The 27156-nt window shown below is 47.8% G+C and overlaps 1 protein-coding gene across 17 annotated transcripts in view; it reads left to right on the forward strand.

Annotated features, from left to right (window-relative positions):
• The first annotated feature begins 7674 nt into the window (after nucleotides 1-7674).
• The window catches only part of tle3a (TLE family member 3, transcriptional corepressor a), a 66335-nt gene continuing 46853 nt past the window's right edge, over nucleotides 7675-27156 (forward strand). For 10 of the 17 annotated variants that reach the window (XM_055661399.1, XM_055661401.1, XM_055661400.1 and 7 more), the window contains exons 1-4: nucleotides 7677-9674; nucleotides 9902-9999; nucleotides 10388-10451; nucleotides 11008-11052. In XM_055661399.1, coding sequence (XP_055517374.1) covers nucleotides 9651-9674; nucleotides 9902-9999; nucleotides 10388-10451; nucleotides 11008-11052 — 231 coding nt within the window. In that variant the 5' untranslated portion in view covers nucleotides 7677-9650. Of the gene's footprint in view, nucleotides 9675-9901; nucleotides 10000-10387; nucleotides 10452-11007; nucleotides 11053-27156 lie in introns of all 17 variants that reach the window. The other 7 variants (XM_055661403.1, XM_055661413.1, XM_055661412.1 and 4 more) reach the window with 2 other exon arrangements.

Here is a 27156-nt window from a genome sequence, read left to right on the forward strand (position 1 = left end):
CACTACTTTCAAACTCCTGATGTATGTCCTTGCAGAAGTCCGTTCTGTGATGTCCCCCACAAGTTGAAGATCTGGTCAACAGCAGTGACCCAAGCTTTGTACATAAAAGGATTGCCCGTCTAAACCCACTTGGTCGTGTTAGAACAAAGCAGAACGACTGATAAATAAATGATGAAGTGTATGCATTTATTTCAACCCGTTACGTCAATGTAAAATCAATGGGAGCCGAGACCAAGTTTTATAGCCTTTTAAGAGGAGAATTCTTGATTACTGTGTTGGTCCATTTACTGAACCTTGTCCGAATTGTTGGTGATGTACATTCTTTGTAAGCTGCCATATGTGGGGACGGGGCTGCCGTCTGTCTGGTACAGTCAGTGCCGGAGATGGGGCTGTGTGGCACCATACACCAACACATCCACAAAGCTTCTGGGGTCTATTGCCCAGCTGAGGTGGGCCCCTCCTCTAGTTCCCCAGTCTAGCCCATGGTGGCACAGTGGCGCAGCGGTACAGTTGCTGCCTTACAGCGACAGAAACCCTGGGTTCGATCCTGACTCCGGGTGCTGTCTGTACGGAGTTTGCACGTTCTCCCCGTGACCCGGGTGATCCGGTTTCCTCCCACATCCCAAAGACATGCAGGTTTGTTGGGCTAATTAGCTTCAGTAAAATTGTAAATTGTCCCTCCTGTGTGTAGGATAGTGTTAGCGTGCGGGGTGATTGCGGGTCGGCGCTGAGTTGATGGGCCAAAGGGCCTGTTTTCGTGTTGCATCCCTAAACTAAACCAAACTAAACTAAACTAAAGCTTTGCTCAGACCTTTGCCACAGAGACTTGTGCCCCAGGAACTAGTTCAAAACTCCCACTTCCATCAGCAAGGAAATGCTACACTGAGATGCTATCTTTCAAGTGGGATAAGTCGAGGACATGTCTGCTGTGTTCTTTGGATGGAAGTGACTCCACAGCACTATTTCAAAGAGAGCTCATGGTTTGACATTTATTTCTCAATCAAATCGTTGTTCAAAAAAGTACCCTGACCGTTATTTCATTGCTGTTAGAGGGAGCTTGCTGAGTGTGAACTGATTATCACATTACAGAGAGACGTACACACATGGAAACAGCCCCTTTAGCTCACCAAGTCTGCACCAAGCTTCAAACATTAATTTTACACTAATCACTTTTTGTTCTCCTCATCTCCCCCTGGATTCTACCACTCGCCTTTACACCAGGGAACAGTTTACACTGGGAGCAATTTGCATGGGGAGCGGTTTGCACTTGTCTACCGAAATTCATGTCTTTGGGAAGTGGGAGGAATTTACAGGACACACAGAATCACAGCAGCCAAGGCCAGGATCAAGCCTGGGTCTGTGGAACCGTGAGGCAGAAACTCCATGTGCTGCGCCACTCTTCCTGTACAACAACGGTGATGACACTTCAATGAAAGTGCTTCATGAGCTGCAAGCTGCTTTGGAATGACTTGAAAGGCACTTACATAAACATGATATTCTTTCAGACCATCTTGTGACAACAACAAATACTGCCACGTCATCACCATAAAGAACACTGAACAAATAAGAAAGGGCAGTTTAGGGAAATCAGCTCTGCAACACGTAATCAACGGACTCTGCAGTTTGATGAAAGGTCAATGACCTGACACATTAACCGTTCTCTCCCCACAGTTGCTGCCTGACCTGCTGAGTGATGGCCACATTTTCTATCTTTAGTTCACATCAGCAATATTTAGCTTCTAGCATAATCAGAATTTACTGGACTTTACCTTGCACTAAATGTCATGCCCTTTATCCTGTATCTGTACACTGAGGATGGCTTGATTGTAATCATGGAAAGTCATTTTGATAGTGCACGTGACAATATTAAACTCAACGGAACTAAGCAAGTCAGTAGATTGCTTTTTTGCCTTCTATTGCCCAGCTGAGGTGGGCACCTCCTCTAGTTCCCCAGTAGCCGGTGAGAAGCAACTATAAATGTGCATTCACTGTAAATGTTGGTGGTGGGTAATTATGTCCGGGTGGCAAAGTGATGAACGATACCTCATTCGTGCATCTGGTTTGAACAGTGCATTGTGCATTCCGTGGTCTGTCGCTGATGGCACTGTCACACACGGCAGAGCCTTTGATTTGTACATCATGAATACATCTGCCGTGTCTGTGCACATGGCCAGACCTTCAAACAAGATGCAAACCAGCAAGCTGGAGTGTTGTAGCTCCTGCCAGCTGATACCCTGAGAGGAAACTGACACTGGCGCACTTCCCCTCCAGTGGATTTGGAGGGTTTGTCCAAAACACCATTGGCGGCATCTCTCCGGTCCTTTGAGGTGCTTGCGATGTCTTCGCAGATCCATGAGTTTTTCCAAAATCTATCAGAGCCTGGAAGGGAAGGGTAGAGAAGGGGATGAGTTCATAAGTTCTTGAGTTCTGGGAGCAGAATTAGGCCATTCAGCCGATCAAGTAGACTCCACCATTCAATCATGGCTAATCTATCTCTCCCTCCCAACCCCATTCTCCTGCCTTCTCCCCATAACCCCTTACATGTGTGTTGAGATGATTCCGAACCACATTCCAGAAGATCATAGTTCTATTTATTAATCCTTCTCCAACTGATACTCCTTCATATAAACCCCTCCATTGCCCTACGTCCCCTTCAATGTATCTACACGATTCACTTTGACATTCCCTGGGGGATTGGGTCCCACATTCTCACCACTCCCTGGATAAATAAAGTTTATTTTGAATCCCCCACTGGATTTCTTGGCAACTGCTTTTTCTACTGACAGCCTCTGACTGTGTCCTTCCTCACATTTAGAAACCCCACATCCTCTCTGCACCCACTCCAACCTTTCATCGTGTTGGAGGAAAGGTTCCTTCTTTTCCCAAGAGCAAAGCAATCCAACCTGTTTATCAGGGAGCAGGTTCACTCTTTGAAGATCAGCGGGCAGCCCGGAGCAGTTGGTTAGAGTGGAGTTGCTTCACCTTTTGTCATTGCCAATGGTCACCTTAAGGATGCCTTTGAAAATCTAAGGTTTGGGGGTAGACAGCTGAGGTCAAGACCCTCCATGTCTATTAGGGTCTAAATAGGAAAGGTTTAGAGGGATATGGGCCATATGTGGGTAGGTGGGACTAGTGTAGATGGGGGGGGGGGCATCATGGCTGGCATGGGAAAGTTGGGCCAATGGGGCTGTTTCATGCTGAATGACTGTCTCACTGTTAAGCTATGCCCTCTAGTATTTGGCTGTTCAACCCAGGCAATAAAAAACGTTGACTATCTATTCAATCTATGCCTCTTATAATTTTGTATACTTCTATCAGGTCTCCCTCCCTGCCTCCAACGTTCCAGAGAGACCAATCTAAATTTGTCAAACTTCACCTTACAGCTAACGCCCTCCAATCCAGGCAGAATTCTGGTCTGAAGAAGGGTTTCAAGCCTATTTCCTTCGCTCCATAGATGCTTCCTCACCCGCTGAGTTTCTTCAGCATTTTTGTCTACCTAGCATTCTGGTAAACCTCTTTTGCAAAGCCTCCACATATTTCCTGTAATGCAAACCAGAGCAGCACACAATGCTCCAAATCCCTTGTTCTCTAAACTTGTTGGCCAATTTCCTGGGTGAGACCTTATCAAAGTCTTGTGAAAATCTAAATACAACCGCATCCATTAGTTCCCCTTTATCTTTTCGATTCGTCACATCCTCAAAAATAAGCTATAGATTCCATCTTCTGCATGACAATAATAAACCTAAACTTTGTCTCCCAAAAGATGTTCAGTAGATTGCTCCACCACGAGATCCCTTTCATAAAGGGAAGAGACGTGAAGAGGTTTCTTCACCCAAAGGGCAGTGAATCCTTGGAGTTCTCTGCCAAGGAAGTGCTGTTGAGGCTCAGTCAACAAGTTTATGCAAGACAATTTGATGGGTTTTTAGATGCTACAACTAATATACTCCAATCACGCAATATGGAGATAGTGCAGGATAGTATAGATCAATTGCAGAACATATTGAATAACAGTGCACACACAAAGGGTGAATGGCCAACTTCTGCTTTCTTCTTCTGCTCTTATCTGATAGTGAATATGTTCTAATCACTCAGCGTGCTTAACTCTATAATTCTACCTTGCCCGCTAAGAGTTGTATGTACAATGGCATCAGCTGCCTGGCTAGCCCAGTTGGTAGAGCATGGGACTCTTAATCCCAGGGTCTTGGATCTGAGCCCCTCGTTGCATGTCAGTTTGTGGGTGGCATGGTGGCTCAGCGGTAGAGTTGCTGCCTGACAGCGCCAGAGACCCAGGTTCAAATCCTGACCACGGGTGCTGTCTGAACGGAGTTTGTATATTCACCCCGTGACCTGCGTACGTTTTCTCCAGGATCCAGTTTCCTCCCATGCTTATAAGATATACAGATTTGTAGGTTAATTGGCCTGGCATAGGCGCCGACTCGGTGGGCTGAAAGGCCTATTTCCGCACTGTATCTCTAAACTAAGCTACTCAACTAACTGCATCTCATACCTGGCCTCTCAGGAAAAATGTAAAGAAGCTTCAAGTGATATGAACATGTTGAATGAGTGGATAAAAACATGACGGGTGAATATACTGTGGAAAATGTAGAGAAGTCCGCTAACCCCAAACCTCATGAGAAGAAATGTTTTCACTCAGTGGGTAGTCAGTATCTGGAAATGAGTTACCAGAGGAAACGAGAGAAGCAGATATAATTACAATTTCTAAAGATCTATGGATAGGAAGGGTTTAGAGAGTTATAGACCAAATGAGACTAGTCCAGTATGGCATTGCTCTGCCAAGGACAAGAAGGCTCTGCAGAGAGTAGTGCGTTCGGCCGAACGCACTATGGGAACTTCACTCACCCCCCTGCAGGAACTATACAACAGGAGGTGCAACTCCAGAGCAAACAAAATCATGAGAGACCTCTTCCACCCCTGCAACGGACTGTTCCAGCTGCTACGGTCAGGTAAACGCCTCCGTTGCCATGCAGTGAGAACGGAGAGGTTGAGAAGGAGTTTCTTCCCAGAGGCAATTCGGACTGTAAACGCCTATCTCACCAGGGACTAACTCTACAGAACGTTTTTCCTTCTATTATTTATTATGTAAAAGAATATGTGTGTTATGATTGTGTTTATATTTTGTTTGGTTGTTTTGTTGTTTGTCTTTTGCACAAAAGTCTGCGAGCATTGCCACTTTCATTTCACTGCACATCTCGTATGTGTATGTGACAAATAAACTTGACTTGACTTGACTTGGACATGTGGGCCGAAGGCCTTGTTTGCATGCTGCATCACTTTGTGACAACATCCCTCCTCATTTCAAGCTTAAATGAATAATTATTTAACGGGATTCAAGATTCCATCAAGATGAAAAGTCTTCACAGTATCTATGTTGAGAAAGGGAGGGGCAAAGTCGATTGAGATTTGAAGAACAAGGTGGTATTTCATGGAATTCTAGAGTCATGTAAATGTTACAGACCAGAAGGCAGCCATTCGGCCCACTGCCAGGTCGTTCTAGAGCAAACCCACCACTTCCGCTCCCCCTACCCTTTCGCATGGCACGGCAAATAATCTATGCTCAATTTACTTTTGAAGATATCCCTTGATGGTTCTGCTGCCTCACAGCTCCAGCAACCCAGGTTCAATCCTGAGCTTGGGTGCTGTCTCGTGAACAATCTACTTCCTTCGACCGTGTGGGATTCCTCCAGTTTCCTCCTGCATCCCAAAAGCTATGCAGATCGGCAGGTTAATTGGGCATTGTTAATTACCCCGAGTGTGGATGGCAGGTGAAGCAGGTGGAGGTAATGCCACAGGGAAAATAAATGGAGCATGGCATTGATGGGACTTTTTTGAGAACAGGGATGGACTCATTGGACCGAATGGCCTCAAGCTCCAACATAAGAGGAGCACAAAAGACTGCAGATGATGGAATCCGGAGCACAAATCAAAGTGCGGGTCAGGCTGCATCAATGGAGGGAGATGGGCAGTCGGTGTTTTGGGTCGAGACCCTTCACCTGGACTGGAGGGGTATGACCCTATTTTCATCGCATTTACAGGCAATGAATTTCAAATTGTAGCAGGATTCTTGTGTGAAAGCAAGTGCCCCTTATATCTTTCCCCCAATATTAAGCCCGTGTCTGCTGCTCCTTGGGTCATCTGTTAATGGGAACAGTAGATCTTTGTGAATTCACTCTGTGCGGAATTGGTTCAAACAAACCAACCTCCCTAATTATTCATGTTTAATGTTTCATTCATAATTGTCACTGTATGTCATGTTGTCACTTGCGAGCAGAGCACCAAGGCAAATTCCTTGTATGTGAACATACTTGGCCAATAAACTTATTCACCTTTTTGGTGACCCTCGGAATATCATTGATCAGACTTTGCTGGCTTTACATCACTCCAGTCCTCAAACAACTTCACTGGCTTCCCATCTCCCACAGAATCACCTACAAAATCCTGGTCCTCACCTACAAAGCCCTCCACCATCTGGCCCCCCCATATCTCACTGACCTCCTCTCCCCCTACCAACCCTCACGGTCCCTCAGATCCACATCAGCCGGTCTCCTCTCCATCCACAAGTCCAACGTCCGCAGTTTTGGGGACAGAGCCTTCTCCAGGCCAGCTCCCAGGCTCTGGAACTCCCTCCCCCAACTGATCCGCAATTCCGTGTCCCTCACCATCTTCCAGTCCCACCTCAAGACCCATCTCTTCACCTCTGCCTATCCTTAGCCCCACGTCCCCCTCCCTTTTCATCTGTGCTTGAATTGCCTCATGTTGTGTTTTGAATTGAATTCTGTCTTTAATTTGTGTACTAGTCATGTGTCTACTATTTATTTAATTCCCCTTACATGTCTTTCCTCTACTTGCTAAATTTTTGTAAGGTGTCCTTGAGACTCTTGAAAGGCACCCATAAATAAAATGTATTATTATTATTATTATTACCTTGCACTGAATGTTATTCTCTTATCATGTATTTACACTGTAAATAGCTCGATTGTAATCATGTGTTGTCTTTCTGCTTCAAAGCAACAAAAGTTTTTCTCTGTACCTCTCTGTACACGTGACAATAAATTAAGCTAAACTGAACTGAACTGAGGGTTTTTGTTTCAACTGTCGCTGCTCCAGCAGAGCTGTGAACTCCATCCCTGGATTTCTCTCCGCCCGTCATGTTTCAGCCAAGCTGTTGCCAGTCAGTTTCAGTCCCACGTGGGATGTTTCCAGCGTTCTCAATTAACCGGCCAATGAAAACTAATCTTTCAGTAGCAAATGACCCTGACACTTCATGTAATATAAACAGTTGAAACGTATCCAATTAGGACTCGAACAGACATTGAACACTTTAAAAATAATTGTCAAACGCTTGAGATTTATACACTAAGGTCATAATTTATAGGATGGAACAGATCGCGACAAGATGCAAACAAAATAAGATATTTTTCTTTGTTTCACTTAAGAACGCACTTGTAGTGACAGAGGCGGTTGCAGTGAAATTGAACAATCTCAGGAGAAAGGGGAAGCGATTTACAGGAGCGAAGCAGGCCGCTCGGCCCAAACAGAGCGCACTGGCTTTACTCCTTCTTCCTTTTCTCGTCTTGCTCGATAAATATAACCCTCCTCTCTTTTAGACTAGCCCTTCCTTAAATGCCCCGACCTCTCCCTCTGGGTGAAGAGGTGTCTTCTGAAATTCCTGCTGAATTTATTGGTGACCATCTGCCAACGATAGCCTCTGGTTATGAATCCCCACCCTTCCGAGTTGAAGCAGCTCTTAAAGAACAAAACATATTTGTTGCAAATTATCCTACCCACGCACCAAACGTGTTTTTAATTTTTTTCGGTTTTATTTTGTTTCAATAAATATTTTTTTCAAATAAAATAATTGCACATTAATTTTACATAAAAGCTGGCACACATTGGCCTTCTGCCATTGCCGTTAAGGAATAATTTATTTAGTTTTGGATATTATGGAAGGGGCGGAGTACTTAAGTTACCAAAATATGTAAATATATCAATATTAAATTCGAAGAATAGATATCAACTTCTAAAAACAATTAACGTGGGAAAATTACCAGTTCACATCTACATGTAGGCGAGTGTTTAAATTGGCTATGCTCCTTTTAAAAGACATCTTATGATTAACATTTACTAAGTATGGACTGTCACCAGAGTTGATGGGATTTGAAGTGATGTGTGATCATCCGTTTTTATTAATGTTTATTTTTTTTAAATGTGGCTGCTTCGGCTTTTCTGCTTTTATCCCTCTTTTTTTTCCACACAGATCCTTTTACCACATGGTACTGACAGATTGTTTGAGCTGCTCGGCAAAAGACATTCAAAACTAATTAAGCAGCATTCCAGTGGTTATTTGCAAGCACCAGGTACAATCGAAGGCATTTGTCAGCGCTCCAGGCCCCTCGTGGGTTTGATTGACAGCGCCGGGTGATCCCGCCCCCCCTCCCCGTGTGATTGACAGTCGTCGGCGAGCCGACCAATGACGTCCGAGTTGGTGCTCGGGCCAGCGGCGATTGGCTGGTGGCGTCCACCAATGGCGTTCCCCAGATGCCACCCGCTATCCCAGCCCACCCTGACCCCACGTGGGGTTCCCAGCTCGCCCATTGGCTGGTCGGGCCGGCGGAGCCTTGGTTACTTTCCACCCTAATATGGTCAGGCTCTAGCGGCAGCCTGGGAGGGGGGAAGCGGAGCCGGAGTGCGGTGGGGAGGCGAAAGAGAAACAGACAAGAGAAGGGGGAAGCCGCGTGGAGTGTCTCTGTGTGTGGTATTCTCGCTGTGATCGCCTGCATTTTGAAGCAACATCTTCCCAACCTCGGATCGACACAAAAAAAAAAACAACGCTCGATAATTGCAAATATCGGAGAGCGAGGCGGAGAATCGACTCGCGGTCTTGTCAAATGCAAACACCGCCGTGGTGCTGAACTTCATCGAAGATTAGTGCAATTGTATATTTTTTCCGGTGGTTGTTGTTGTTGTTGTTGTGGTGGTGGTGGTCCCTGTCGGGGAGGAAGAGCCGGCTGCGTTCCCTGGCAGAATGCGTGCGTGCCGCTGCTGTTGCTGCCGCTTTGGAACCGGGAGACACTCGCCCTCGCTACTGAACGTTCCATTATAGAATCTCCCCGGGACCTGCCGACGTTCCAACCCGGTCTCCAGATTCCAAAGACCCCGGGTCAACGTTCCAAATTCCACCCGCGCCTTCCGAAGCGGACGCCACTTTGTTTATCTTTCATTTTGTTTTCTTTCTGCAGAGAGCAAACTGAAAAAAAGCTACTTTTCTTCCAATACGTGAGATCTTTTTTTCACCCTCCCTCTTACCACCACCACCACCACCTCCCCCCTCCCGATATTATTCCACGGGTCCGTGAGGCCGACCGAGACTGTGATGATCTACGAGCCGGAGTGTGAAACGCTGTCGGCCCCCCCTCATTACTTGCCCGCACAAAGGGACTTGTAAAACCTCGCCTCCACTGGAGAGGTCTTATTGCTTTGTTCTGTAGCACTGGGAGTGGTTCCGATCCTGAGCGGCGTGGCGGTGGACTTCTTTACAGCTGTGTGTGTGTGTTGTTTTTGTGTTATTGCTGCATTTAGCCCACGACTTATCCACCCAGAGTATCCCTGGTCGGGGATACATTGTTCAAGAGATGTATCCACAAAGCAGGCACCCGGTAAGTGTGTTTCAATCTGTTGTAGCGACCGCAGCCTTTTTTAACTTTGAATATAGTGAGTTTGTTGTTTAATGTTCAAAGCAGCGATGATCCTGGGCTGCCGTAGGATTGCTGTCATTTACTGGCCGCGTGTGTGTGTGTGTGTGTGTGTGTGTGTGTGAGAGAGAGAGCGAGAGAGAGCGATGTCTTTGCGACCCTTCTGTTTTCAAATTCCGCTTGTGTTTCAGGCCCCGCATCAACCCTCTCAGCCGTTTAAATTCACCGTGGCCGAATCGTGCGACCGGATCAAAGAGGAGTTTCAGTTTTTGCAAGCACAGTATCACAGGTGGGGAAAGAGAGTGGGTGTCCGGCGCTGCTCTTATTCCGGATCAGAAGTTTGCAGGCGGATCAAACCCCCTGGCACCAGACATACCCCCCCCCCCCCCCCCCCCCCTGCCAGTTCGCCTGCCCCCTTTCACCTCCCCATGTCGGCCTTCCCGTTGCGTGTGCTCCCAGTCCATCAGATAATACGACTGTGTATTTAAAGTGATAATATTGAGCAATCAGCCATTAATTTGCCTTGTGTAGGCTAGTACATTCCATGTAAACAGGCTTTGAATTATTCAGGCTGTGTGATGTAAGCTCATTGTTTGGATAATGTGTTGACACAGTCTCGGTTCCCCGACCACCACCTCTCATCGGTAACTGCCACCTTTTCCATTCCTCTTTTTCAGTTTAAAGATGGAATGCGATAAACTCGCGAACGAGAAAACGGAGATGCAGCGTCACTATGTGATGGTGAGTGCGTGTGTCTTCTCTATTGATGCTATTCCTAATAAACCAGGTTCACACTGTTTCACTTCATTTAGCCCGGTGCTGTTTGGAGTCGATTAAAAATGGGGCATGACGCAGATATTGTCACACGCACCAACTCCCGTGAAGAATTTCTAGAGACTCTGAAACATTTTATACGCTAGCTGCCATTAAAAGTTAATGTACTTGTTTGTAAATGTATTAAGTTTCAATGTAGTGGCTAATAAGTTGATTTTCGTTGTGGTGGCTCTACTCTACCGACTAATCGTTGATAATTTTCAGCACCCTTTCCCCTGTGGGTGGCTACCAGTATTTGGATCAATATTTCATAATTTCAGAGAGTAAACAGGTTGTGTATGCGGATCGGGAGTTGGGGATTGTCTTAGATGGCGAGTGGAAACCAGGCAGCCAAACCAGACAGCGAGAGCACATTGAGGGCAAATGCGTAATCATATTTGAAGATGTATTGGGCAACATTATTGTAGGGCGACTTTATTTAATTTAACACAATGTACATTAATGCATCTGCTTTATATTGCAGTATTACGAGATGTCTTATGGGCTGAACATTGAAATGCACAAGCAGGTAAGGATGCAGGGGGGGGGGGGTGAACCTGATTCTTTACTGCCGCGTGTTTTAAAAGGATGTTGGTGTTAAAACGTGCAAAGTCCAACAAATTCAAGTATTTTCGCAGGCTGGGGTGTGGAGGTTCTGCATGATGGTGGGAGGCACTATCGCGTCGTGCCACTAGTTGGCACTGCTGCCTCTGCCTTGAACTGCTGGCAGTGTTGCCTCTACTGCTCCCGTTCAAACATCTGCCAGTGTCCTGTTCCCAGATATCTGTGTTACTAATTAGAGGTAATGTGAAACTTGGGTAATCTAATGTCAGCAGCTTAAAGGGACAGGGTTCTTTTTGTTGTCTCCCACAAGCAGGCTTTTGAACGGATCTGCCCTACTCCTTCCCCTCACAAAAGCACTGGACCTCCTCCCGAGGTAAAAGGCATTTAAAATTAATGAGTGGCTGTTCCCCGAATAATAGGATAAATAAGTCTTTTTTTTAAAGCAACGATTGTCGTTATTTCCCCCACCCCACCCCAAAAGGAAAACGTATGTTTGTGCGTGATGAATGTTTTAATAAAACGTGGTTTCAATGGCTGTGCCCGAGGAGGGCAGTTCAAGAGTGTTGGTGGACACAAAATGCTGGAGTAACTCAGTGGGATAGGCAGCATCTGTGGAGAGACGGAATGGGTGGCATTTCGGGTCGAGACCCTTCTTCAAATTCTGAGGTCTGAAGAAGGGTCTCGACCCGAAACGCCACCCATTCCTTCTCTCCACAGATGCTGCCTGTTCTGCCGAGTTACTCCAGCATTTTGTGCCTATCTTCGGTTTTAAACGAGTGTCTGCAGTTCCTTCCTACTCAAGAGTGTTGGTGGGAGGACGGGAGGGCAGCAAGTATGTTTGGCTGCAGAATGAAAGGGTAGAGATGTTGAGACAAATGTGCTTGGGCTTGCTCGGCCTCTGGTGCAGGAGAGTTCAATGGAAACTTATCCTGTTTCGCAGGAGGATAATTAAACTGCACTCTCTGCCATCCAGGCGGCGGCTGTCTGTTGGCAAGCCGGGAGCACAGCCGACTGACGGGCTCGGCTGGCTACTGCACCAAGTGGTCAAACAGACCACACTGGAGCTGTGGTGTAGACCAGACTGGACAGGGACAGCAGGTCTGTCCCTCTCAGCCCATTGTTGAGTTTAATGGCCACACTGCAGTTCCACGGGCACCAACACTAGTTATTCAGTCCGCAGTTACAATAATGTTTGGGGCAAAGACACATCATTTATTTATTTGCCTCCGTACTCCACAATTTGAGATTTGTAAAAGAAAAAATCACATGTGGTTAAAGTGCACATTGTCAGAGTTTTAAAAAGGCCATTTTATACATTTTGGTTTCACCATGTAGAAATGACAGCGGTGTCTATACACAGTCTTCCCCCCCCCCCCCATTTCAGGGCACAATAATGTGAATGAAAGTAGTCATGTCTAGTATTTTGTTGCATATCCTTTGCATGCAATGACTGCTTGAAGTCTGCGATTCATGGACATCACCAGTTGCTGGGTATCTTTGGTGATGCTCTGCCAGGCCTGTATTGCAGCCATCTTTAGCTTCTGCTTGTTTTGGGGGGGGTTAGTACCCTTCAGTTTTCTCTTCAGCATATAAAAGTCACGCTCAATTGGGTTCAGATCGGGCGATTGACTTGGCCCCTCAAGAATGGGCCATTTTTTTAGCTTTGAAAAACTCCTTTGTTGCTTTAGCATTGTCTTGCTGTAGAATGAACCGCCGGCCAATGTTTTGAGGCATTTGTTTGAACCTGAGCAGATAGGATGTGTCGATACACTTCAGAATTCATTATGCTACCACCATCAGCAGTTGTATCACCAATGATGAAGTGAGCCAGTACCTTCAGCAGCCAGGCCATAACACCCCCACCACTGTGCTTCACAGATGAGGTGGTATGCTTTGGATCTTGGGCAGTTCCTTCTCTCCTCCATACTTTGCTCTTGCCGTCATTCTGATAGAAGTTAATCTTCTCATTGTCCACAAGGCCTTTTTTTTTCCAGAACTGTGGTTGCTCTTTTAAGTACTTCTTGGCAAACTGACTGATGGGGATTTTGGAGTTGTCAGACTGTGGATTGTTGGACGTTTGCTATATGTGACTCACATCCATCAAGAACAATTCCCTGTGTTTGCTGGGGCATGTTGCTCCGATTTACTGCAGAGCTGTGTCCAGGATGTATAGAGCCAACAGGGAGTGGGTGAGGAATGGTTCCAAGGTCGAGGAGCTGAAGAAATGGCAACTTCTAAGAAGCAATTCTATCCTTGGAAGGATTCGATGGCCTTTCTGTTTGCAATGCTGACAGCCTCGACTTCACCTGCTATCAACAGTTTGTGGCTGCCATCCTCCTGCTGCTCGCCTGTCAGTCAGCCCCCGGCTGCACAGAAACTCTAGGAGGGCTCCCAAAGACCTCAGTTTGTGTGGCCAAGGAAAAACACTGCAGGTGCTGAAAATCTGCAATTGAGCAAACTCTGGTAACACTCAGGGGGTCAAGCAGCATCTGTGGAGGGAGAAACAACGTTATGCTTTTGGGTCAATGACCGTTCAAACATTTGTTTGTTTCTTTACTCCTATGGTTGCTGAATATTAGTATAGTTTGGAGATACAGTGTGATAACAGGCCCTTCGGCCCACCAAGTCCATGTTGACCATCGATCACCCGTTCACACCAGTTCTGTTATCCCCACTCATTCTCATCCACTCCCTACACGCTAGGGGCAATATAGAGGCTGATTAACCTACAAATCCTTTGGTATATGGAAGGAAATCCACATGGTCAGAGGGAGAATGTGCAAACTCCACACAGACAGACATACGAGGTCAGGTTTGAACCCAGGTCTCTGGCAATAAGAGTCAGTGGCTCCACCAGCTGTGATGCCCATTCTTTTATCCTGGTGTTCATGTAGTGTTGCCTCAATGTCCCGCTGTTTATGTGTTGTACCAGTAAGGTGCTAATGATGTGAAGTTGTCATTGCACCACGGGAAGTCTACAGCCACTGTGCACAGGAAGCTCCCAAAGGCAACAATCGTGATCAAAACACAGCAGCCATTTCATGGAGTAATGTTCAGGTAGTGTAATACCCCTTTGCAAACGGTGCTGTGGGCCTTTGCACAGTAGCCGTTGTGCAGTCCACGTTGTACTAGGACAGCATATGGTGCAGTGGTGGAGTAGCTGCTAAACAGCTTGCATGGCCTGGGTTCAATCCGCAACTCGGCAGCTGACTGTGTGAAGTTTGCACGTACTCCCTGTGACTGCATGTGGGGGGGGGGGGCCTCTAGTTTCCCCCCACATCCCAGAAATGTGTGCGTTGGGTATGTTAATTGGCTGCTGTAAATGCGCCTCGTGTTTAGGTGAGCAGTGGAGATTGGGGAGAGGTGCTGAGAATGCAGGGAGATGTAACTAGGTGCCCGCTGGTGGAGGGGCCTGTCTTGCTGTTGTGCGACTCTGACTGATCGTGCACTAAACGTTTCAGAAAGAACTGCAGATGCTGGAAAAATCGAAGGTAGACAAAACTGCTGGAGGAGCTGAGCAGGTGAGGCAGCTTCTATGGAGGGAAGAAATAGGTGATAGTCTTCAGACTGATGAAGGATCTCGACCCGTACCGTCGCCTATTTCTTCTCTCCATAGAAGCTGCCTCACCCGCTGAGTTCCTCCAGCAGTTTTGTCTACCTGGCACTAACCGTTATTCTCTTTGTCCTATATCTGTACACTGTGGACGGATCGATTGTGATCATGTCTAGCCTTTCCGCTGACTGGTTAGCACGCAATGAAAAGCGTTTTCACTTGATACAGGTGACAAACTCAACCAAACACAGGCAGACTTGGGCTTTAGTTGAATGTCAAGAATGTTGAATGCCTGAGTTTGGTCTGACACTCGATCATCGGGCAGGGCTTCTTTTGTCTACCTTCGATTTTTCCAGCATCTGGAGTTCTTTCTTAAACGTTTAGTGCAAGATCAGTCAGAGTAGCACAATTTCCACACTAGGTTTGTTGGTCTGGGACTTAAACCCGTGACCTTCTCGTTCATAGGTAGGAAGCTACAGTCGATGATTTCAAATTCTGGTACTCGATGGCATCTCCTGCCCCTTCTCGTCTTGACGCCAGTGTTGCCCGACAGCTTATATTGTTCTCTCAGTCCCATTGAGCCTTGAACGTGTCGAGCTGTTTGGATAAAGTCGTGTCAAGTGGAGGGGTGGGTAGGTGATGGACTGGACAGAGCTGCCACGTGGACCGTGCCTTCCGGCCAGTGGCTGCTCGCTGGGGCAGCGATGGCGTGTTGGGTAGAGTTTGGATTGTGCACGATGTGTGAGAGTGCAGCACGGCCACAGCTCCCAGGCTGAGCTACAACCTCCCTCCCCTTGTGGGCAGATGTAAGTCTATTGCGCCTTGATTGTACCCTGTCCACCAGTTATCCCATGTCCCGCATCAATGCAAAGGGCCGAGCCATCGTGCAGCGAGATTTCACTGATCTCAGCTGCCGATTCCCCTGTCTGACTCGAGTGTTAATAAATAATAGGATCAGAATTAGGCCATTCGGCCCATCAAGTCTACATCACTATTCAATCATGGGTGATCTATCTTTCCCTCAACCCCATTCCCCTGCCTTCTCCCCATAATCTCTGACACTCGTATTAATCAAGAATATATTTATCTCTAACTTAAAAATATCCATTGATTTGTCCAGTCACTTTTGTGTGTGCGCGCGTGTGTGTGTGTGTGTGTGTGTGTGTGCGCGCGTGTGTGTGTGTCCGGTTGATTGCAGAATCTGTGATGTCTGCTTCAGTGCGCATTCCCAGGAGGGGTCGGGAGCGGTGGGGATCGGCTCCTGCCCTTCCCCGGCTGAGGATTCCCCTGGTATGGCCAGTGCCTTAGTGAGGACATCTGCTTCTGTTGGAATGCTTTCAGAATGGATAAATCCATTAAAAACTACTCTCCACAAACTCTTGTTCCTGTTCAAATTAAGGATGGATTGGTCTGGCGTTGTATTGTGAATCGGGAAGCTATGTTAGAGATTTGCAGTCTGCCCTAGATTTGATCCTGACTCTGGGCTCTGTCTGAGTGGAGTTTGCATGTTCTCCCTGTGGCCGTGCGGGTTTCCTCCAAGTGTTCTGATTTCCTCTCGCATCCCAAAGATGTTTGGGTTTGTAGCTTAATTGACCTGTAAATTGTCCCTAGTGTGTGGGATGGAACTAGTGTACAGGAGATGGCTGGTGGGTGTGGACCGCATGGCCTGTATCCATGCTCTATCTCTAAGCTTCAGAGTTGGTTATTGTATCCTCCACCACGGAGGCTGTGAAGCTTATACGGCAGTGCTGCTTTGAACTGAGGTTTGAGATGAGCAGCTATTGAGTGGGGGGGGGACGTGTCCCAAACTGGAAGGTTGTCTTGATGAACCTTGTGTCTTTGTGGGTTCAACTCCAGGGCACGACAATGTAGACTGGCATCGTCATTGTAGCACCATTAAAGCCATGTCCATACTCGATCTTCAATGCAATGCAGTGCCGTCTGCCATGAGTTGGCTCGGCCCTTCACTGATCACTGTCACAGTTCAATGTCACAAGCACCATGGCTCGGAAGAAGTTTTCACAATTTCTTCCAATTGCTCCGTGGCCTCGCCCTTCTCAATCTGCGCTGCTCCGCAAGGGACGTGTGTGTGGTCGATCCTACTGGTGTAAACATTTCTATGATCTTGACAAATGCCTTGGGATGTGTTGCAATGTAAAAGCTGGTTATATAAACAGTATTCATTTTCTTTCCCACCCCGAGCCGATTAGTGTCTCTGTTGTTCCGTGTTCATCTTTACAAGTTTGGTAGAACTGTCATGGAGGGTTTAGTTGTGGAATCAGTTCACTGGAGCTGGTGAGAGACAAAATATGTGCGTTTGTCTGCTCTAAGCATTACAATGGGAGCCTTCCTGAAGGAAAGGAAGCAATAACACAACTTTAATGACTCTCTTGCTACTCTTGTGTCGGCTTTTACTGCAGGGAGTTGAAAGGTTTCCTTCTGCACATCAATCAAAGTTGTACAGTATTTTGACTCTTACAAGGGGCCCTCTTTGTAGCGATATCCTGCACTAGTGAGCAGAATATTCTGACTGCATCCTCCCCACCTCTGGTCGGCTTTGTTTATGCTGCACGGTGTCGCCATGGATACGGAGGGAGTGTCTCTCGTTGGTGCCGGGCGTAGCAGCGAGAATGGTTTTTGTTGACGAGCATGCCCAGGCAGACGTGGATACCCCGTCACTGAGTGCATCAGCACTCTGGGCTGGGCAATGGTGAAAGTGCCCCTGGGCCTGGGAGGGGCCACGGACTTTGAATGCAATGGCTGCCCATTGGAACCTATCCCAGTACAGACACTGGGGAAGAACAATGTTGCTCTCTGCCTTCTGACGTGCCAAAGCCTACGACACTGGGAATTCGCAACGGTCTTCCCAGTCTGTTTAAAGCGCAGTCACTGACGTGTGATGGACGTCAGCAATACTGGAGCCAGTTTGTGCACAGCAAACTCCCAATGATGCCAGCCCTGATCCAGTGATGGGTGGGGTCCCCACTGACTGAAGGACACTCGGCCCGTCAACATTGTACTGCTGGAGCTGAGTGGACAGGTGGGATTTTATATTAACGTCCCCTTCTGTGACTGTGCCTCCCGATTATGCCACACTTGCTCGGCACCTCACGCCCAGCTCAGCGGAGGATTTCATCTCTGGTCTCTGGAGCTTTGAGATGCAGCGAAGAAACTGGCCCTTCGATCCGCCAAGTCCGCGTCGAGCATGGATCTCCCTCCCGTACACTGGTTGTGGGTTGCCCCACTTCCGCATCCTAAGGTCTGGGGACAATTTCCAGAGGCCGGTTCACCTTCAAACTTGCACGTCTTTGGAGTGTGTGAGGAAACCGGAGCATCTGCGGTCACGGGGAGAAGGTACAAACTCCACTCGGTCAGGATCAAACACTGGGTGGCTGGCGCTGTAGGGCAGCAGCTTACTGCTACACCACCATGTCACCCTGAACTTGGAACTTGGAAGCATGAATGTTGCAGCTGGTCGCTGCCAGCAGCCAGGGCCCAATCTAACATTACTAATTTGAAGAGGAATGAACTGATGAAATTGGCTACTGCAGTAATCATTTTGGAGTGGGGTGCAGCTTTGTACATGTTGCACACACAGATTGCTTCTCACAAAGTGATTTAATTAAAAGCGAGTGTCGGGAGATGTGGCTGTCGGCTTTTTCCGCAGAGAGATTTTGCCACCAGCTGAGCTTATCGAGGGGAAGGTGTAATTTGGACTTGCGTTGGCTTCATTTAAGAGTAAATCTTCAAATTATGCTCTAGCGCCTCCGCCGAACCTCGGATCGAGGAGCTTCTCGTCAGAGTTTGTTTTCCAAGGTGTTGCTGTGGATGTCTTGAGGGAGAGCTGGTTGCTAGGTGACCATTCCAAGAATGCTCCTGTGGACCTATAAAATGGAAAATGACCCTTCAGCTCAACTTGACCAAGATGCCCCGTCTAAGCTGGTCTCATTTCACCCGTATCCCTCCATCTTTCCTATACATGAACCTGTCTAGGTGTCTTTTAAATGCTGTTATAGTATTTGCTGCAACTACCTCTTGCAGCGGCAGGGTTGGAGAGCATCGAGCTTTTAGATGCTGGCCCATGGGATATGCCGGGTGTGATACCCTGGGTGGTTGTGATTTGCGGAGGGCTCTTGTGTGGAATTACTTGGTGATGGGATGTGAGCAGAGCTGCCAATGCTGCTGCTCATTTGTAACAATGTCCTCCTCCACCACCCCGTCAATGCCTCATTCATGCTGTGACAGAGCTCCTGTCCCTTACTGGCCACTCGTTCTCCAGATGTGCCCCAGATGTTTGGGCTCTGCTTGTGTTTTGGTGGCCCCATCTTCACTTTCCCTCGGATGCTGGAGAACATGGGATGGGTAACATTTCCGGTTTGGACCCTTCTTCAGACTGATCGTGGTGGTGGGGGGGGGGTTGGTGAGAAAGCCGCAAGAAAGGAGGGGCAAGCCAAAGCCTGTTGAATAATTGGTGATGACAGATGACCAAGGTATCCACTTATCACTTGCCAGGTTTTATTCCGACCTTCCTCCCCAACGCCCCAAGCACAGTCAGTCTGAAGAAGGTTCCCGACCCCAAACATCACCATTCCGTGTTCTCCCTAGTTGCTGCCTAACCTGCTGAGTTACTCCAGCATTTTGTCCTTTTTCGGTAATCAATATATGTTGTGCCCTGCATCTCCCACTGGTCTGTGAAGGTGTTGGCGCTCACAATGTACGTGGCAGACTCTTTCCCCATCCTCCACTGGGACGGATGGTGCTCATATCCTCTCAGCTGCCCTGGGTTTGAAGATGGGCAGGATATCTCCGCGGCAGGTTGGATGAGGCATGACGTGCTGTTATTTCCCAGTACTACAGGCATGTGGCTCTCGAATGTGATGTTGGCCTGGGCGCTACTGTGTGTGTGTCATTGTTCAGGCTGTAGTGAAGCTCCTACTTGTGTCCCAGGCTTTGTGTTCCACCATGCTGGCAGCATGTGGAGGTGTCAGCATTTTGCCGAACGTGGTCCTCTCTCTGTGTCAGTCGGTTTAAATACCATGACGTCTGCATTTGCCGCAGTTGTACATCAGTCCAATTTTCCAGCTGAATGTATTGTGCTGGGTTGTTTATTTTGCGTGGTCTTCCAGAGGTGAGGAGAGGTCCATGTGACGTCTCTCGGCGTGTTCATTCACTTTACCCGTTGGACGGTAGCCTTGAAGGGAAATTACCGAAAACCCACATCTCTGCTACAGTTGTGACTTCTGCACTAAAGTGTTGCTGCGATCACCCCTGCATGGAAACTGCAGCTGGAGCTTTTGTGGATTGTGCAAGAGAGTGAGTTGACACGGCTGCAGAACGTACCGCACACTGCACCTGCGTGGGCTGTCAATGGTGTTCTTAAGTTTGCAAAGTTTCATATTAAAAAAATAAATAACTTGAAGTCTGAAGAAGGATCCCCACTTGAAACGTCGCCTTTCTGTATTTTCCAGACATACTGCCTAACCCGCTGAGTTACGCCAGCACTTTGTCTTTTATTTTGGTAAACCAGCATCCTTGTGGCTAGGTTTTATGTCAAGTTGTCCTTGACATTCTGAATACTCTATGATTGAATTTCATAAAGATTCGGGACTATGGATCAACACTGCTTCCAGGAACTGGCGTGCTCATTCTGAGAACAGTTGACTCGTGATCTGACACAACGCCTTGCTTGCCACAGACAAGTGCAATACCACGGTGGTTATTGCACTCACAGAGTTCTGCTTTGCAGAGTTGCTCCACTCATCCAGTACCCATTGACTCCTAGAATGGGCTGAGGACCGGCCCAAGTGTAGAGGCAGCTCACTTAGAGTTTGTCTCAAAGTTCAATTTACCCGTGCAGCTTTTCCCTCCCTTTTTAAGGATTGAGAGCAATGAAGATGCTTTCTTTTGTGGGAATGTCAGTGATGTTAAACTTTCCCCTCCAGGAAGCTTGCCTCTTTAGGTGGCTGTTTAAGAAGGAATTGCAGATCGAAGTTAGACAAATGCTGGAGCAACTCAGCGAGTGAGGCAGCATCTATGGATGCTCCATAGATGCTGCCTCACCCGCAGAGTTTCTCCAGCATTTTTGTCTACCCTTTTTAGATGTTTCAGCAGGACTTTAACGTGCTTTGCCCAGCATATTTGTTGCCATTATTTAGGCAGAACGGTGGCACAATTGCTGCCATCGCAGCGCCAGAGACCCGGCTACAGGTGCTGTCTGTACGGAGTTTGCACGTTCTCCCTGTGACCCCCCCCCGTTGGTTTTCTCCGGGTGCTCCGATTTCCTCTCACTCCCCAAAGACGTAAAGGTTTGTAAGTTAATTGGCTTTGGTTAAATTGTCCCTAGTGTGTAGGATAGTGTTGGTGTACGGGGGTGATTGCTGTTTGACACGGACTTGGTGGGCCGAAGGTCCTGTTTCCGTGCTGTGTCTCTAAAGTAAAGCCTCATTGTCCAGTTCAACACTGGAGTATCAGGCTGTATCTCTGGGGAAACATGGAAAGGTGACACTTCGGGTCAGGACCCTTCTTCAGCCCGAGTTACTCCAGCACTTTTTTTCTTTTGTAGACCAGCGTGTCTAGTTCCTTGTTCCTACTCTAAAATAGACATGCTGGAATAACTCAGCGGGTCAGGCAGCATCGGTGGAGGGAATGGCGAGGCAAAGTTTTGGGTCAGGACTCTTCTTCAGACTGATTCCTTGTGTGTTTTTGTTGTCCTACTTAGTGCGTGTTTCTGCTCCATCCATTTTGTGGTCACCTCGCTGGTATTCACGATCTGTAGGTACCGGGCCCAGGTCTGCAGACAGCAGTGCGTCAACATGCAGGGCCTCTGTGCCAGCCACACTTTGTGGAGTTGGAGGCTTAGTGGAGGCTGTCACGTGGCTGTGGTTGTGGTCGGCAGCTCAAGTCTCTAGTGCTGCTCTACAGCCAAACAACTTCTTATCTCTGCAGCCTGAAGGACCCCGAGTCGCCTGTGCATGAGCCCGAGTGTTCAGATGGCAGCGGTCAACAAAACCCCCTCGGTTGTGCCCCCATCACTCTGGTTTTCCATGTCCTTGCTACTCTGGTTTTCCATTTGAGGAAGTTAGATCGTGGAGTTGGTCCCCTCTAGATCTGTGTGTCTGATGGGACTAAACTTGTCATTTGCTCCTACATCATTTTACTTTCAATCGGAGTGTGGAGCTGATCAAGGGCCGTGTGGCCATGTTTGCTTCCATCCTCACGATGACTGCTCCACACTTTCATCAGAATGACAACGTGCTCATGGGACCTCCATATCCAGTGCACATTGTGTATCTCCCAGCCCTGTCCATCCTCGTGTGTCCCGGCTGTAGTGTTCCATCATCTTTTACATGGTCACGGCCTACAAGGATGTGGTCCTGATATAGACAAATGGGATTGATGTAGATGGGTAAATGGGTCGGCATGATGTAACATACAAAGGCCAGCTGTTCTTTAGGACTCTGACCTGTGCTAACTTTTCTAACTCCTGTCATATCCACACCTTCTAAGCTCGCAGTTGGTTTGTGCCCTTGTGTTGAGCACTTCACTGGGATCAGAGGGATGATGTGGATCAGGTGCATTGTGGTTGGCACAGACTGAATGGCCTGTTCCTGCGCGGTTCTGTTCTTCTCCTTCCACAGCCTGAGGAAGGGTTCCGACCTGATTCGTTACCCATCGGTTTTCTCCAGAGATGCCGTCTGACCCACTGAGTCCCTCCAACACTTTGTGTTTTGCACGGCTCTGCCAAACCCTGTCCTGCCAACCGGAGCATTGGACACGTGACCGCAGGTTTGGCCAGAAGCATGTACCATGTATGAGGCCATTTTGGGGGAGCTCCACTTTGCAGGAGATGACTCTGGAGCAGGTTGCCGAGATGGGCGTTGAGATTGTGGAACAGGCTAAGGAAAGAAAACTCAGTTTAAAACTCACCAAACTCAGTAGAAAAGCAGCTGCAGCAAGCCAGGGTGAGCAGGAATAATGCAGCGTGTGTCCTGCCTTCCCGACGGACCTACCCGTCTGATTCAATCTGCCAGCGTTACCGTTGAGTGCTCCTCTGCGCTTGGGAATTGGTTCGTTCCAAAGCTCGGATGGGATTTGCGATAGAGGCGAGCATATTGGTTTTTCATCAAATCCTGTGGATTGGAGGCAAAGTGAGGGGATGACTAATGCAATGAGCAGAGTAGGCGTTGCAACCCTAGGCAAGGATGGCGAGCAGAGCTGCTTAATTGGCTCATGGTTGGGTTGCCGTTGTGGGTGGCAAGGGGCAGCTTGTCTACCCTGTTCAACACCTGCCCTCTCAAGGTTTATTTTAATTGTCATTTATTTCAGCTAGCTGCCGAGAATCTGCACAAAACAATTTGTATTTTTAAAAATGCTGCTCGGGAAAGAAATACGGCAAGCGTGGAGATGTGGTGAATGTATTTGATAATATTCCATTAGAGCACATGGTATTGGGAGTAGGGTATTGACATGGATAGAGAACTGGTTGGCAGACAGGAAACAAAGAGTAGGAATTAACGGGTCCTTTTCAGAATGGCTTATGAATGAGGCGAGTGTTGTAGAGATACGGGGTTTGTGAGGCTGGATAGTGTTGGACTGAGAGAGATTTCCCATTTATGAATGTCAGCATGACTGTATATCCAGTAGCTCTCCAGGAGTTTCTTCACTGGGCAGTGTTTGTGTTGGGGATGGAAAATACAATGTGTTTTGTTTTGGTACCGACACCCCAGCAGAGCTATGTACAGAGCTTGGACACAAAGAGCTGGTCGAGACTCATTCTCGAAACGTCACCCATTCCTTCTCCAGAGATGCTGCCTGTCCTACTGAGTTCTTCCAGCTTTTTGTGTCTATCTTTGGTTTCAACCAGCACCTGCAGTTCCTTCTTGCACGCTATGTATGGAGTTTTAAATGGTAGACGGTGCCTTCACTACTGCTCAAATGAGTGCGCGCTTCCCGTTCTGCTCCTGTAACCCGAATGAAGCAAACCTTTGTCACCGTAATCTGGTTTTGGAGAATTTTGGCAAAGCCCTGAAGGGGCAGTGGAGGCACGTGTGTTAGTGGCACATTGGGCAGAGTCTGGGGAACGTATTCTGCGAAGGGCATCGAGGAGAGTTGGACTAAATAATTTGGATAGGTCTGAAAATTTCAAGGAGGTGTGCAGTCGTACCTTGTGTAGATTGAGTGATGGTCTACAAGTATGACCACATCAGCTTGGCTTTACAGCATGCTCAATGACTGTTTGATCCAATGAGTAGGGTCTGTACGTCCATATCCTGTGAAACCATGTCTCCTCATTGTGGATTACTGATCGGATCCTGAGTGCCCCTCCATTTCCAATGATCAACGTTTGAGCTGTGTGGGTGTGTGATCACGTATGGAGCTCGAACGGTGTGAAATGATTGCCCTTGAATTCTCCGTTGATGCTGTGTTGTGTGGAAGGCACCACGGCCCATATTGCCCACGGCAATCTGCACTGGGCTAGCAACATGAGCGGATCATGTTGCTTGGACCATTCCACCTCATCTCAACTATCTGACAGTGGCAGCCCACACAAAGTGGTGGAGTAACTCAGCAGGTCAGGCAGCATCTCTGGAGAACATGGATAGGTGGCGTTTTAAATAGGAGACCCTTCTTCAGACTGCATGACTGAAGCCTGATGAAGAGTTTCGACTTGAAACATCACCGATCCATGTTCACTAGAGATGCTGTCTGACCCGCTGAATTACTCCACCACTTTGTCCTATTGTGTATTGACCAGCATCTGCAGTTTCTCCTGACTAACAGTGGCGTTGGGTGTGGGGCTTTGACACTGAGTAAACTAGTAGAGTGAGTACATCAGCCCTGACTCTATGACATGGAATGAACAAGAGGGGGCGGGCTGAACAAAGTCAGCCAGCACTTTGTTCATTGAACAGTCATAGGACCACTCGAATAATTTGGTATTCACATGCTTGATGTTTTCAGTGTGAATGGATATCTTTATTGAGCAATTATGGCTGGGATTGAAAGTGCTTTTTATACATTAATTTGCAGAATATTGGCATCACTAGCAAAGCTAATTGCCCCTTGAACTGAGTTGCTTTATCATCAAATCAACCTCTGTTGTGAGAGTGGACACGTGGGGGTGGCGGCTTGGGGCTTGTTGGCCGTTTGTGAACTGGACGGCTGGTCATACGGAATTATACCGAGTTATAATAGACCCGATTATAAAAGCCCTGGATGGAGTGGGTGTGGAGAGGATGTTTCCACTAGTGGGAGAATCTAGGACCAGAGGCCATTGCCTTGGAATAAAATGATGTACCTTTAGAAAAGGGACGAGGAGGAATTTCTTTAGCCAGAGGGTGGTGAGTTTGTGGAATTCATTGCCACAGCCGACTGAGGTGGATGGATCGATGGATATTTTTAAGCTGGAGATTGACACATTCTTGATTAGTAAAGGGCCTGTCCCACTTGGGTGTCATTTGCGTGTCACGCAGGTGGCACAGCGAGGATTTTGAGCATCCCAAAATCCTGGGGCGCCGCGCGTCACTGCATACGCCGCCATGCCTCGCGGCGTGCCATGCTCGCGTCACCACCGCCAACCAATTTTTACGATGTCACGTAAATTACGCCCAAGTGGGTCGGGCCCTGAAGGGTGTCGATGGTTATGGAGAGAAGACGGGAAAATGGGGTTTGGAGGGGAAGATAGATCAGCCATGATTGAATGGTGGAGTAGACTTGATGGGTCGAATGGCCTAATTCTGTCTAACTCATGAACGTTTGACAATTCGCTAGCTCACGGTCGAGGCAACTGACGCTGGTTTTTAAATTCTGCTATTGATGTGAATGGATTTAAATTATTTTTGCGTCTATACTGGAATTTGAATTTAATACGGACTGGATTCCTTCCGCGTAACGTCTTTCACACGTGTATCTCCTGGCGGAGACTTCATCCTCCAGCGTCACCCCTGCAGTGGAAAGCTGTTCACATGTGCGTGTGTGTGTGTGTGTCGTGGGAGGCTGCGATTTCACCCAACGACGACTCCCACCCACTCGCCCTGCCTTACCAGCGACAGTGCAAGAACAAACAGCTCTGCGCTTGTTTTTGACATATGATGGAGTGCACACTTGAAATGATGCTGGGTGACTGTGACTGCAGCTGATTGTGAAGCAGTGAGTGGTCACTAGGCTCCTGGCCTGTGTTTCCATTCACTTAATTGTGTGTGTGTGTGTGTATATATATGTATGTATACTGCACGGGAACAGGCCCTTCTGCCCACCGACTAGCGATCCCCGCACATTAACGCTATCCTACACACACTAGGGAGAATTGACACTTACACCAAGACAGTTAACCAACAGTTCACTCAATAAATGTCCCGCTATCCATCAGCACAATCATACAGAAATACAAGTGCGAGAATAGTAGTCTCGACTGAGGCAATACATCAGTCGTCACGTTTCCAGCACCAACTTGTACCCTTCAAGATTGGAAATGTTAGTCTTGGCTGTGAGGGTCCGTTGTCCTGGCGGTGACATTGGGGCGGTGCAGTCGATGCTCTTCACTGCTGCCGCTCCGATCCACGAACTTGACATTTGAAGTGGAGCCTGTTCTAATTGAGCCCCCAGGCTGTTGCAGGACTCCAGCGGCCCACACCACCGACACCTCGGCCCAGACACGTCGACAAGTGAACTTCCCCGGTGCCAGTGGGAACACACAAACTCTGTACAGACAGCACCCATAGTCGGGATCAAACCCAGGTCTCCGGCGCTGTTAGAGGCAGTAACTCTGCCACTGTGGGTATTGAGATCCACGGCCTAGTTTGGATTGCCTGGAATATACAACTTGTGCGATTTGGTACCAGGTCCCAATCTGCGGCAGGTTCTTGGGGCTCTTGCTGGGAAGCTGCTCCTCCAGGTTGTATGTTCAGTGGCTGAACAGGCCGGTGGGTTGCTTGATTAGGCCTGAACCCTGAAAGGCCTTGGAGTGAAGGGTGGGGTGTGCTCCAGTAACTACTGAAGTGACTCTGCCTTGATCAGACTTGTCTTTGTGGTGGACGAAAGCCAAACTGCAAAAGACAACAGTGACGGATTGTAGTGGTGAGAGTTCCCTGAACGTATCGGGGCCCTTCAATCTTGTTTCAATTATAGTTTGAATCATTGTGTTCACAGCATGGAAAATGTTTAGTTTAAAGAACTTAACACAGTGCAGATGCTGGCCTTGGTGAAAACAACATTCATTGTCGAGTGGAGTTTTGCTCTGTGAGCAGTGACCAAGGCTTTGGTTTAGTTTTGTTCAGTCTCTGGCTGTGGCTAATTCTGGTCATTGTTGGCCTTTGCCAAGATGGTCTTCGGTGGTGGAGGGTGGGCTGCTGCCTTGATTCAGTGCAGGCGAAAGGCTTGTGTGGCTGCACTTGGGGCTGGTGGCCATCAACACCACACAGTAACAGTCTTGGGGGCATCTGGACAGTACTTGAATGAGCACAGCTTGGAGGTATGGAATTAATGCAGGCAAGTGGGGCTAGTACAGTCGACAAAGGC

Source organism: Leucoraja erinacea, chromosome 33 (assembly GCF_028641065.1).
Source record: "Leucoraja erinacea ecotype New England chromosome 33, Leri_hhj_1, whole genome shotgun sequence".
Classification (NCBI taxonomy): Eukaryota; Metazoa; Chordata; class Chondrichthyes; order Rajiformes; family Rajidae; genus Leucoraja; species Leucoraja erinaceus.